General features: G+C 45.8%; 1 protein-coding gene across 6 annotated transcripts in view; it reads left to right on the forward strand.

Moving 5' to 3' along the window:
* Ets1 (E26 avian leukemia oncogene 1, 5' domain) overlaps positions 1 to 13,241 on the forward strand; it is a 121,580-nt gene extending 108,339 nt beyond the window's left edge. For all 6 annotated transcript variants that reach the window (NM_001372534.1, NM_011808.3, NM_001038642.2 and 3 more), the window contains 2 exons: positions 8,220 to 8,338; positions 9,634 to 13,241. In NM_001372534.1, the coding sequence (NP_001359463.1) occupies positions 8,220 to 8,338; positions 9,634 to 9,846 (332 nt within the window). In that variant the 3' untranslated portion in view covers positions 9,847 to 13,241. The remainder of the gene's footprint in view (positions 1 to 8,219; positions 8,339 to 9,633) is intronic.
* The last annotated feature ends 735 nt before the right edge of the window (positions 13,242 to 13,976 follow it).

Below are 13,976 nucleotides of genomic sequence, written 5' to 3' on the forward strand. Positions count from 1 at the left end.
ATGGAAGCTTCTGTTGTTCTCATTTTTTACAAGTGTGGGGTTGGTTTTGAGGGGGAGGGGAATGTCTGGACCACAGAGGACATATGATGCTTCCCGAGGCTTTACACATTGTCTAGCTAACAACTGGGAAAATATCCAAAATAGTGAGATGCAGATAAAAAGAAATGGCTTGCTATGCAAACAGTGTGTGTGGGAGCGTCTCCAAAGACAAAGAAGGACCAGGGAAGGTGGCAGGGAAGCCTCTAGAACATGCAGTGGACCTGGACCCGAGGAGGCTTGGGTAGGAAGTGCCTCTGCTCCACCTGCATCTCAGCCTCTCAAATGGTTCAGCCAAGCTGGTAAGGGGGCTTTGGGTCACAGTTGCCCAGGGGAAATACCTCTGTGTGTCCCAGGACTGGGCCTATATGTTTCTTGTTATGCTCTGTCCCTGTCAGTAACAGTCCTGAGACATCCTGCCTTGATAGGGACATGGTCTCTTTGCCCCTGCAGCAGGACATCTGAGCAACAGTTAGTGTGACAGCCACATTGGACCCGACCCACATAAGTGGCATCTCAGTAAGCTAGCATAGCTTCCCTGTCTGGCCAGTGTAAGAATCATGTGTCTCCATGGTCATGGTGGCCCACGATAGGCTTCTGGGTTCTGTGCATAATGTTGGCTGTAATGAACCCAGTGGTGTGACTCACATCTCCCTAATAGATAAAGAGAGTGAAAGTTCTCCTAGGATGACTGAATTCGAAAGTTTAGACTCGATTGAGAGGAGGGTTGTACGCAAGATATTTAAGAGGTGGCAGGACACGGCTTTGTGGAGGAGTGTGACATTCAGACAGAGGGGAGCAGTTTCTTGTGAAGTCTTCTCCAGGCTCCTTCTCTGGCCCCACTTCTTCAGAGGCATAGGCAGGACACTTTCAGCTTTTTGCATGATGGTGAACCAAGAAGGATTTTTCCTATAGACCCACGCTGCTGCTAATATTCTGTTTCATGTTTCACCCCAGTCTAGTCAAAAGCCCTACGTGAAAGATGCTCATAAGTTAGGTGCTGGCTGCGTGCTTGTCAGAGCTAGTACAGACTGACGCTCACTTATGTCTCCCCGAGAGTTACAATAGACCAGACTGGCCATGTTCGTTATCCCTAAAATGCAGAGGATCCTCTCCCCAGAAGTTAAGTTAGTCCCAGAGATGGACTGCCAGAGTTACATACAGAGTCTGGAGACTCGGGCTTATAGTGTTACTAATCCGTCAACTCATCCTTCTCTCTTCTGCCTACTTACCTGGGTATCAGAGCAAGGTGTTTCTTTTAAGATACTTACATAGGTTAGGGGGAAAAAAAAACTTCATTGGTTTATAACACAATGCTTACTTTCTACCCCTGACCCCAGCTGAGATCTCTCTGGTGGCTTCTTAAAAAGTCTGTTCCCTAGAAAACCCCAGGAGGGAAAGGCTGTAAAGAAAGCCACTTCCTGACTTGAGGCTCACTGATGGGCTCTGCAGGCTCATGTGCAAGCTAGGTTGAAGTGCGCACGGCGCGACAACATCTGTGGTGGGCTTAGAGGCAAGAGGCTGCCTCTGAACTTTAGATTATAAACGGAGGCAGCCCCTTTAAGAGAATGGAGCGGTCTTTTTTTGCCTGTTGCCTTCCACCCCCACTTGTGGACACTTGAATGCACACAGGTGTGCAGAGCCACAGCAGCAACAAAGGTCTTTCGTCATACATGAAAAATGTGTAACTGCCTTCTCCAGTCCAAGGCAAACTAGCCCAGTGAGTCTCAGTGAACACCCAGGTGGGGCGCCCAGCTGGCCACTTGCTGCCCTCTTGACCCAGTGGCCAGTTTGCCTGGGTCTTGGTGGCTAGGCAAGGTACCCCACTTCTCAGTACTGGTAGACCACGTAGACCCATGCTTGTGCAAGCACTGGGGAAGGTAGTGGGGGCTTGGCCGGAGCAGGAATGATTAGAGAAAATGCATCACGTGGGAATGAGGAGCTAAGTCTGTCTGTGACCCAGGTTTCCCCAAGCCAGGTCGGTTCCTAACTCTGCTACCTCTCATGGTGCGTACCCACTCTTAATTAGCGGGTGCTTTCATTCTCATTCTGAACTTACAGTAGTTCAGTGGTTATTCCATAAAGATGTTTTAAAAATTACATTGATATGATTGATTTTTAAAACCATCTCCCAGGTTTATACTTCCTGAAAGTTGCCACATGAAAGTTGATTTCATTCTTGGAAGCATTATTAAATTTTATCTAGGCAGTTTACAGCTATTCCTTTGAAAGTTCTGTTTTGACAAATGCCTCTTCCGCTATCTTTCACTTTTCTGCACGATTTCTGTGTTTTTCCCAGACTGCTCGGCTCTGACGTTCATTCCTCAGTGTTCTCTCCTTATGACTGCCATTTTTCTCTAAGAGAGGCCTAATGGACATCTGTAGATTAAAGACAAGCAAAATTGCTATTCCATTTTAGGAACAGGAAAACGAAGCCCAGGGAGTTTGAGTTGCATTATCTTTCATTTTCACCAGGAAGAATTAAAATCAAAGTTCTGTATGGGTCACCATCTGTGCAGGCTTTATGTGTATATATGTCTGCATGCATTTGTGTGTGTGTGTGTGTGTGTGTGTGTGTGTGCGCACGCGTTTGACTTTCTGGGTTTCTGAATTATTTTTCATCACTGTGTTTAGCAAGTATAACTTTAATGGTCTCATTAGTAGAGTTTATATTCTATTCACTACTCTTGATTTGTAGGCTTTGACACAGGGCCACATTTATAGAGTACAGGATAGTAGGGACTTACTAAATCAAGGCATTGTGGGAAGACTGTAGAATACACCATATTTAGGCCACGTTAGAGGCCAGATGGGATGGTACAGTGGTACCAGAAAGCCACAACTCAGAAGAAACAGGAGGTGACAACTCTAGGCATAGAACTGAAGTAGATATCAGACAGCCTTTGCTCTCTCTTATCAAAGTTCTCTCCAGGCCTTGAGAGCCGAGCTACAGAGCAGTGTCATCCTCACACAGGCCCCAGTGCAGCTCTGCACAGGGTCCAATACACAGCAAGAAACTGCTGGCTGATTTCTATTTAATTGGCCCCTCAACACCATGACTTCATGGAAACAATAAGATTCTGGGATTGTTTGTAAATGACTTAGAAGGGTGTATGAAGACTCTGGAGTCACCCACCCCATCGCAGAGACAGGTGCTCCCCGGGGTATAAAAAGGGAGGCTATGCTGAGCAGACGGGTCACTTCCGGACTCCAGTGTTCTGTTTTTGCTGTCGCCGTTGGCTGTGGGCAGAGACACCTGGCTGGAAGGGAGGGGCCAGCCAGGCTTATTCGCTGTTTTAGGGCCACCTGCCAGATGTGTCTCAGGGCAGAGTCAGCCCCGTTGCAAGGGTGCTCAACCATGAGAGTTTCATAGGTTAAAATAAATATGCCATTCCTATCCACACTGAGGTATTCAATTTGAATTTCAGAGTAGAACTAAAGAACTTCAGCTTCTTAGAGCGCCATGAACCCCCTAAGGACAAGAGGTGTGGCTGCTTTATTTTGGGAGTGTGTTGGTACAGCATAGCCTGGGTGTCATCCATATTTTGGCCCCAAATATAATTTAATAGAGAGATGCCTTTAGGTACCTTTCAAACCTGTATGCTTCCACTCCCCCCCCCCCCCCCGAGGATTATGGTTTTGGCAAAAGCATTCATTAAATGTTGAGGTATCATGGCTGACATCACAAACGTAAGAGTACCAACCTGGAGGCATTTGATAAAACACATAGTGTTAGAATTGTTAGCAGGGAGGTGTGTGCTGGTCAGGTGTTGTCAGAGGGCCTCCATGGAATCATATACATTCCAGTAATAGGAAACACAGTGAAAGTGGGAAGATGGGCAGATGGCTCGGCTGGCAATGTGCTTACCTCCCAAGCACGAGGAATGGAGTTTGACCCTCAGATCTCTAGCACCTACCTTAAAAAGCATGGCACATTGGTGTGCTTTCGACATCTAGTGCTAGGAAGGAAAGGTCAGGGAGATTCCTGGAGCTCTGGCCTAGCTAGCTAGTTAGCTCTAGTCTAGTCTGTTTGGACTTCCAGATCACTACAGCAGTGGGTGGCTTCTCTCAGACACCTGAGGTTTCTTTTCCTCTATATATGTGCACATATGTGTTCACCCACACAGCCCCACAGAGGAGCGATGTAGGGATAGTTTAAAAAGAAACCTTGGTAAAAATAGGAGCAGTCTGCCAGGACAACAGCTGTCTGGTGGCGACTCCATCCATACGAGCTCACGTCTTGTGTTAGCCTCTTACCAGGGCCCAGATGATAGATATGAACTACATTTGAAGTGGAAATGTGGATGGAGTAGAAGAACCTGATGTCTAATCTTGCCTCCTCTACTGCCAGCTTTGAGTCACTGCCTTGGGCAGGTAGTCTGCAAGCCGAGAACACAAAATGAATGAGGGTGACATTGTCAAGTGTGAAGGGTTGCCATAGTTGGTCTTGCTGGTGCAAACCTCCAATCTCAACTACTCAGGGGTATGAGGCAGGAGGATTACAAGTTCAAGGCCATCCTGGGCAATGGTAGTGAGAGCCCGACTCAAAATGCATGGATGCTTATATGAATAGGTAATTAAATAGTTGAGAGCATGGCTCAGTCTTAGAAAACTTGCCTACCACGTGCAAGGTCCTGGGTTTAGTCTCCAATTCTGTAAACACCAACAAGAGAAACAGAAACACTCAACCAGACAAGCCAGACATTTGTGCATGTGCACGCACACACTTCAATAAGGTTTATTTCCAGCTTACTTCAAGGTTTAGCCTCAGAGTCAGTGACCAAAACACAGGAGACCTCAATATTCAGTCATCAACAGAAAGCATTAGGCCTTGCAATTTCTTGATAAAGATGAGACATAAAATGTGACCCAGATGAGCAGGGATTTATGGGAAGCTGCCTCTGATTTGTGGCCTCTCTCAGGTCCCCTGGAGGGTAGCAGGCTTGGTGTTCTTTGTCTCCTGGCCCAGGCTGCTCCGTGTACTTCTCCCAAGTCTGGATTGTGGTTCGCAAACTAGTACTGCCAGCATCCTATAAGAACTTAACTCTAATATCAAGTCCGAGAAGGAGAAGCCATCAGGAAGTTCCCTAGCTGGGGTGGCCTGAGAAGAGCAGAGCCAGGGGTACAAAGTTGATTCAGGAGCTGGGAGCTGGGTGTGTGTCCTGTGTTCCTTCATGCCCCGCCTTGGAAGACCTCCTTCTAACAGGGACCCCTCTGTTGTTGTGGCTCCGAGCTCTACTGGAGCAACATAGTTTCCCAATGATGCGACTGGATTCCTGATGTGTGACACCGTGGGGCAGCATGGTGAAGGGCTCCGTTGACTGCCTTGGGGCCCCAGACAGGCCTGCCATTGTGAGTCACATTTAACATGTGAGCTCCCCTTTCCCATGACTGGCGCTATTCTTAGTACCAGTTTCTGCTCTGGGCGACAGAGGTTCACGGAACCACAATCCATTTGGGTAGGTGGATGGGGCCAGGATCTGGGAAGGGGAATTGAAGAAGTGTTGAGCTTTCAGAGCATGTTGGAGCATGGGCAAAGGAAGGAGGCTGGAGCCCTGAGGGTGTGAACAGGTCTACGCTAAGCAGTCGAGAAATGGCCTCAGGAGACCTGTAACTGGGACTACAAGTCTCTTTCGTGAGTCTGGGGTGTGGACTTGGATGTGGCTGGCAGATATGCAAAGCCAGTAAGCATTGCGACCCCAGAACCGCCTTCATGCTTGTGTCTCCAAGGGGACTTTCCCTCCAGAACTGAAGTGAGGCTGATATGTTGCTGTAGGATCAGGGAAGGTCCTTGTGACATCACCCAGCAAAGTGATAACTCTGAAGCCACAGTTCCATACCCTTCCTCCTCCTGTTGCTCTCTCCAACAGAAGGGCCGTGTGTAGAAGTCAATGAAAAGTCCAGTTGGGAAGTTTTAGGATTGGCCCTGGGATTGTCTCATTGGGTACAATGGTCGGTTCTTATCCTCACTTTGGGGTGGAGAGGGGAGGGGTCTCACTGTGTAGACCAGGATGGTCTTGAATTTTCACTTCTCATTTAGCCTCAATAATGCTGGGACTGCACACAGATGGATGCTAGCGTTTAAATTCCTGCGGGCTGCTGGGAGCGCTCGGGTCAGCTAACCTGTGTTTTCTGCAAGAGTCCCAGGAAGGAGACTTGAGCTGATGTTGCCACTCAGTGAACAAGAGACATGTCTTACCTTTCCAGCTCTGCTTGCCTGAGATAACTTGTCTTCCTTTTTCTTCTTCTCTCTGGTCTAGAATAAAAGATGGCAAGAATAGTTAATCCTAGGAGGTGGGTTACCAATGCTCATACCAACACTATTTTGTTGTTGTTGTTGTTCCCTCTGAACGTAGGAAAAGTAACATTAAGGAGAAAAAGCTTCCATGTGAGGACTCCCCTGTCCAGCCACATTCAGACATTAGTGGTCATCACCCATAGGCTGTGGTGAGTTCTTGGCCACTGAAGCTTAGGTAACACTGTAAATTTCTTCTGTCCCCCAAGCTGGCACTCATAATGTGATTTTGAAGTCCTCTTCTTTTTGTCTGTCCCAGCCTGTGCTGTACTCCTGAGTCTGCCTCTTTAGGACCTGCAATTATGCTCGCTACCCATCCGTCAGTGACTAGGACCTGTCTGGGTCTTTTCATCTTTCCATCCCTCTCCTAATCTTAATAGGTTAGCCTTGCTCTAAGAGAAAATTTTAAGACAGTACGAGAGAGGTTCTAATAGTATAAAACTTAGCCACTTCAGGGGGCCTTCTGGGGCTGGCACTGTCACTTGTTGGGATAGGTACCCAGCATAGTAGGCCATGTGTATCTCAAGAGTGTGACTACGTGAGAAGCAAGGGAGATGGCTTCTGAAAGCTAGAACCATTTAGCACTCGAGTTACGGCAACCAGGCAGGGAATCTAATTAGGCCCTTGGCTTTTGGTTTGGGCAGTGTATTGAAGAATCTGAAGTCTTGACCCAGCTATCCTGTTTCTCTTCTGATTGCCTTCACCCAAGTTAGATAGCTGTGTTGTACATTGTGGTTTTGTTGTTGTTTTCCTGCACGGTAGGAACCGATAGACTAATAACAGTATCTATCCCGTTGAGTCACTGAGAATTCACAAGCAGAGAGAAAGCGTTGATGTGTAGCTAAGGCCACAGTGATTGATGTGTAGCTAAGGGAGTGTGTAGCAGCTCCCCTTAGTTTTTTGTTAGCAATCTTCTCATATTTGAGGTCTGTAGTGTTAATACAGAGTGCACATAGGACTCAGGTCATCTTTTCTGTGTCTCTCTGTCAGGGATGTGTGAGATTACTGAGCATCATCAGGAAACTTAAGAGTTGACACCGGAGCTCTTATATAGTCCGTTTCTCAAGAGAGGTTTGCTCCCGGGTCACCAAGAATGGCTTCTCAGTGAGTCTCTCATTTGCCATCTTTAGCTTCCTGAGCTCAGAGCAGCTGCTAACTTACCTGGACTCCCAAGAAATCTGAACACGTATTTGAGTTGTACACTAAGTGGATTATTTTACAGATGGGTAGATGTGACGGGAGTGAAGGCTTTACAGCCCTCTAGGTCGTTTGCTTAGAAGGCACTTGCTGAGTGCTTTTATTTTCACAATGTGTTTTGCAAGATGGCTTCACAGAGCTGGAGGTATATTCTCATTGTGGTAAGGAAGAGCTGGCTCCTTTACTTCACAAAGCTTATGTGTGCTGAGGAGAGACTAAACTCCTTTGGCACCAGGGAGACATAGGCAGGTGGATCTCTGAGTTTTAGGCCAACCTGGTCTACAAGTTCCGGGCCAGCCAGTTCTCTGTAGTGAGTCATCTCAGAACAAACAAACAAACAAACAAACAAGATTAGTAATTCCGTAGAACACGTGTGAAGATAGACTTGGTGTTGTCTTTCCAGAAAACTCTGGAATTAAAAGAGCACAGCAATTAAAAGAGACCAACCTGGAAATTAATAAAAACAGACACATGGTGTATCATCCTGTGTGATTTCCTTTTTCTTTTGGAAGGGAAATCTTTACTTTCTCTGAACGCAGAGTACTGACTCCAGTGTTTGTGCTGTCGCTTGCCTGAGTTTTCGCCTGTCTAGACAGGCTGGGAGGCTGGTGAGGGTTGCTGCCTAGTGGGCCTAGCTGCTGTGAGCCTTCAGTGTGTTTTGTTAATGAGCCACTGTGCCTTGTGCTTCCAGGAAGTGGGCCGATCCAGCTGTGGCAGTTTCTTCTGGAATTACTCACTGATAAGTCTTGTCAGTCCTTTATCAGCTGGACAGGAGATGGCTGGGAATTCAAGCTTTCTGACCCAGATGAGGTATGTAATGAGTGACTTGGGAGTCCTGGGCTGAGAATGGGCGAGAGAAAATGCTGGGATTGTGATCCTGTAGGCCCAGATTTCTAGCTCAGCTCTGCTGCTTGCTGCGTGTGCGACCTATGATGCAGCCAGCCCGAGCTTCTGTCTCATCATTGGCAGAGCCCAAAGTGTGTACACTTTCTGGGACAAACTGATGTATATATAAGTTCCTGGTACAGAGTTGGTCCTGCCCTCTGTCTAGTCCCTGGCTCTGTGCATCTGGAAAGATGCATCCACTCTGATCGTTTTCCATCCTTTCATCCCAGAGTGTTGAATAAATGGTTGGTATATGAACGAAGAGATCTCTCTTCTGGCAGACATGAGAACGTGTCTCTACCCTGGTCCAGAAAGGATGCTTCCTACTGGTGGAAGCAGAGGTGCCAGCGCTCTCCTCCCATCCTCTCCCTTCTGCCCAGTTCTGTGCTTTCATTTTAAGGATGCCTGCTTATAATGTGGGCCAGAGGGATGTCTGCCCCACGGCTCTTCCTTTTCCTTCAAGACCAAGTGTTTTAACTGTATTCCAGAGGAGTTCAGAGTCACTGTTTGAACAAGTAAATGGAACTCAACACTTGGACACTTGAAATTAGAAGTTCTATTGCAGTCACATGTATGGGATAGGGACATTGTCCTATTGAGAGGAATACTCTGGGCTCAGAAAGACAGCACATATTCTCGCTTACATGTAGACACTGAATTGCTGATTCCACAGACACAGAGGATAAAAGAGTGACGTATCTGAGCATGGCCAGGAGGAGGCTAAGGGGTTGGGGAGACCCTGGTTAATGAGCCCAAGAATGCAGGTACAGGAATTGGCAACTCTGGAATCTCTGTGGTACTGTAGGGTGCCTACAGAACATTAGCAGGTATTTCAGAATCGCTAATGTGGGTTATTTTGCATGGTCCCCAGAAAGTAATGGGAAATGCCTGTGATTGAAGACATGCCATTTAGCCTGGTCTGATCACGACACAATGCACAGCTGTATTAAAATGTTGCATTGTTCTGCCTACATCTTTTGAAATAATCTCAGAATGTCCATGGCTCCTAACTATACATTCAATGTATAGTTATTATAAACAATTCAAAATATTTTTTAAAAAAGGAAATGAAGGAATAAGTCAGACATATGCACACACACACACACACACACACACACACACACACACACACACACACACACACATGATGTTTGTTTGACCACCATGATGGATGTGAAGACTTGTATAGACACTTGTATTTAATTTTATTTTTATTACAGGTGGCCAGGAGATGGGGAAAGAGGAAAAACAAACCTAAGATGAATTATGAGAAACTGAGCCGTGGCCTTCGCTACTATTATGACAAAAATATCATCCACAAGACGGCGGGCAAGCGCTACGTATACCGCTTTGTGTGCGACCTGCAGAGCCTGCTGGGATACACCCCTGAAGAGCTGCACGCCATGCTGGATGTAAAGCCGGATGCTGACTAGTCATGGACAGACGCGCAGAAGGAAGGGGCTGGGGGAACCCTGCTGAGACCTTTCAAAGAGCAACCCTGTTGGTTGGACTCTTCATTTTTAATTGTTATTCAATGTTTTATTTTCCAGAACTCATTTTTCACATTCAGGGGTGGGAGCTGAGGGAGCGCCGCTGTATTCCATTGGCCATTGGTGGGCCGGAAAGAGGAGGTCAGGACCTGCGGGGTGGGCGGGGCAATAGCTCCTGAGCAGACTTTCAGAAGGGAGAGGTCTTCTCAGAAGCCTGTTGGACCTGGCTTGCAGAGGAAAAAAAAACTTAAGTGTCCGTTTTTTTTTTTTTTTTTTTTAAATCAAAGAAAAAAAAATTCATCTTGAGTTGTGGATCTACTAGTGGGAGGAATGATCACATTGAGATGAAAGAGATTGATGAAAGCCAGTCAGTTTTGTGGGTGGGCTGAAAACAGTTTCTTCAGGGGATTACTAAACTCAAGAATTATTAACCTTTCTACTTTTTGAAACAATGATGGACTTTGATTGAAGGGGTCCAAAACTGTTTTTATGTTGAAGTTTATTTTATTAAATTTTGTGCCAGTATTTTTTTTTCCTTAAAAAAATATCGTCTTAAGCTCTAAGGTGGTCTCAGTATTGCAGTATTGTGAGTTTGTTGTTATTTGCTGGCTGAGGACTCTTGTCACAGTGAAAGACAACTGTTTATATAGACCCCATTGGAAAAATCCCAGTTCTGTACTGAGATCAGAGACCCCAAACTCTTACAGCTAAAGGAAACGAATGCTGATCTGGGGACAGGGGGACTGTGCGTGTGACTTCCACCTGCGGTTTGTAAAAACTGTTTTCCTTTGATTCACTGTCAGGCTTTGGACTTAGTGTTAGTTACGGGGCGTTAAGTCTCTGCACTGAATGTATTCTGCAGCTCTTCTATGGAATCGTCGGCATCATAGCACAGTTCAAGTCTTGGAAACGAAATCCAAGGAGCAGGATTAACCTGGGTTTTGGTTAAACCGCTACCCGAAACATGGAAGACTCAGAATAAAAGCCGTTTGCATGGGCATTACCCCGAGGGTCTTAAGGCCTCAATGCATGCCATTCCAAACTAACATTCTCAGTTCTCCTCTACTTTGTCTTATGTTCCCCCCGGCATCCCTCATTGCTGCCCCTCCCTCATCACTGATCAGTGAAAGTGGAGTGTAATGCATCCTGACACGTGACTGAAAGTGTAGTTTCAGCCATCACAACACAAATCCAAGAGTCCAGACTTGCTAGGGCTCGGAGGCCACGGCAGTGGAGAGGGTATTTCAGTAGCATGTGACTCGGCCTCCTTTGAAGACTTGGTGCTCGTCAGGTAGGATTTCAGGTGAGACTGCTTGCCGGGAAGTGGCAGGGAGCACTGGCACTTGACCTGTTACCACCTCAGCAGAGGGCAAGCCCAGGTCAACTGCGGTGAGAGGGAGACGGAGAAAATACAAGGGAAGGCGCTTAGGTAAGGAAAATAAGGTGGCCCGAGACAGTTAGATAGATGTTTAGTTTCCTCCAAGTTTAAACTCAGACTTAATTGAGGCAGCCATCATCCTGCCTGATGGGAGAGGAGACCTGAAAATAAGCCATTGTGGGTTAAAAAAAAAAGTAAGGAGACATGCCTGGGATCATTAGAATCCCTTCCACTGTATAGCTGCCTAGTTAAGACAGTGACAGTGACATCCCTGAGAGAAGAGAGGCAATTGGCTGAGGTGGGCCTCTCCAGGCTCACCCTTCGGGGTTTGTAGCTCCCTGGTATCATCTTCCAGGAGAGTTGATGGCTGACTCCCACATTCCCTTGAAGACTCTGAATTACTAAGACTATAACTCTTGTCCGTGGGTGTTCTGTACTGACTGAGTGGAGCATCCCCACAAGGAAGCAAAGGCCAAACATTCCAGCTATATATTTTGATCTTACAAATGCAGGTGCCTTAATGAAGCTCTCAAAATATTTAGGAGCTGCTCAGGGAGTGTTAGGTGGGATCATTTGGATTATGCTGTTTTCTCTTATGTTATGTGATCTTTGTTGGGCACTGACAGTGTGAGTGTGTGTGTGTGTGTGTGTGTACATTTGTATAAAGTTGCAGCTGAAATAGTACTGAATTTTCTACTTAGAGTCTGTTCACATTTCCATAATGGTGAATGAAAGAGTACAGCCGGGGCTGGTATTGTTGTTTGCTCTTTGCAACAGGGCTTAAAAAAATCACTTCCCCAAGTCTTCACCCTTCTCCATATTGGGTTCCTGCTGGGAATGCCCCTCCTGAGAGCCTACCACCTGCAGTCCCCTAGCAGAGAAGACATAAGAAAGTGTCTCCCACACTCCTCAGCGTGCTGACTTGCCTGCCTTGATGCCCTTTCTCCCTAGGTCCACCACTTTTCAGGATTTGTAGATAGTATATTAGTCAGACAGCTTTGTTGTCCATCTGGCCAGATGCTTTCCCCCATCTCCTCCGAAGGCCAGAGACCATCCCAGGAAGAGTGGCGGGTGGTTTATACACTGGAAATGTAGCAGCATTGCTGCATTGATGCTCTTTTAAAACACGTTCACTTCACAGGAAGGATGAACAGATCTGACCTAGCTGGGCGACTCCATCATTTTCCCAGAGAAATGCTTTAACCTGTGTGGCTGGCTTTGGGCTCAGAGGCGGGGCTAAGGATGCTCCCTGCGGAGAGCTCTGATGGTGTGGCCATGGAGACCTTGTAAGCATTCAGGATCAGAGATGCTCTTCCTCACTTTGGAGACCAGCACTCTGGGTTTTAAAGCATTAACCTTCATGGTGAAATCACACCTTCTCTCTCCTAGCCATGCTGTGCATGCGGCCTTCTCTGTTGGGGTCTATATAAACCTGTTGAACTCTTACGTACATTCCAAAGACGTTTCAAGGAACCACAAGTATATGTATACAAATACATATATGAAGTATATATGTTAAAGTGAATTTATCTCTATCAGGAATACTGCCTCAGTTATTGAATTTTTTTTAAGGATACTTTTTTTTTTAAAGCTGAGAATTATTGAGGTGAAAAAGATGTTATATTGTGTTTGACTTTTTCCAACTTGTATTTTCATATAATTTATATTTTTTAAATGCTGAAAATTTAAAAGCAAGATTTAAAAAGGAAAAGCAGGTGCTTTTTAAAAATCAGAACTGAGGTAGCTTAGAGATGTAGCGATGTAAGTGTCTTAAATGTTTTTTGTTTTTTTTTTAAAAACAAATGCAAAAAATTCTTATGGGGGAGTTTTTGGTTTGTTTCATTTAAGTAGCTGATGCTGGCACATCATTTTGCTGGAAAATTTTTTATATACTGTAGGCTGATTTCATATTGTATTTTAAACTGTGTGAAATTAAAGAAACAAAGAAATTCATTCATAATGAGGTGGCTCTGGCTTGATTCTTTCCTGTCTACGTCGTGGGAGAATTAGGAGAAATCAATCAACCAGAGAAAAGCACAGAAGAAATACAGGGCAGTTCTCCAGATCCTGCGGCTTAGGGTCATTCTAGATAAAGGTTGCCTAATAAAGGGTTAGAGGTATAGGGACACAGGATTCCTGTCCCAGTGATTCCCTGCATTGTTTGTTTCCACCTGTGCTGTTGCCCCCACCTTCCTTGTCAAACATCACTGTTCATGTCTGAAGGACCAAGAACCATGTGAAGAAAAAAACTGACGACTCAACGGGTAGTCACTGATGGAGTCCAGCTAGGTCCAGTTCCTGATGTTCATATAGACAGACCATGATGTTTGGTTTCTTCTGAAGAAAGCTGTGCTCTTTGGCAGTTAGAACTCATCACATCCATCTCTTTGGCCTCAACTTTTCCACTGGGGCTAGGCACGAAGAAGGATACTATCTGTTAGAACCACTCCAGCCTATGTCATGAATAGAATACATACTTCCAAGTGTTTTGGGACAGGAATGCTTAGGGCTGCATTCTGTATGCGGGTTTTTTTTTTCTAGTTGAAACTGTAGAAGGTGGATGTTTTTAATTAACACCAACATTTGCAACATGAATCCCAACTCACAGCTGGAAAGAGAATTTTTGCTGAATTGTTCACAAAGAGAACTGTGTTTTTGGAAAATCTGTTTCTTCAGCCCTGGAACTTGAGGTTTG

This window comes from Mus musculus, chromosome 9, assembly GCF_000001635.26.
Source record: "Mus musculus strain C57BL/6J chromosome 9, GRCm38.p6 C57BL/6J".
Lineage (NCBI taxonomy): Eukaryota > Metazoa > Chordata > Mammalia > Rodentia > Muridae > Mus > Mus musculus.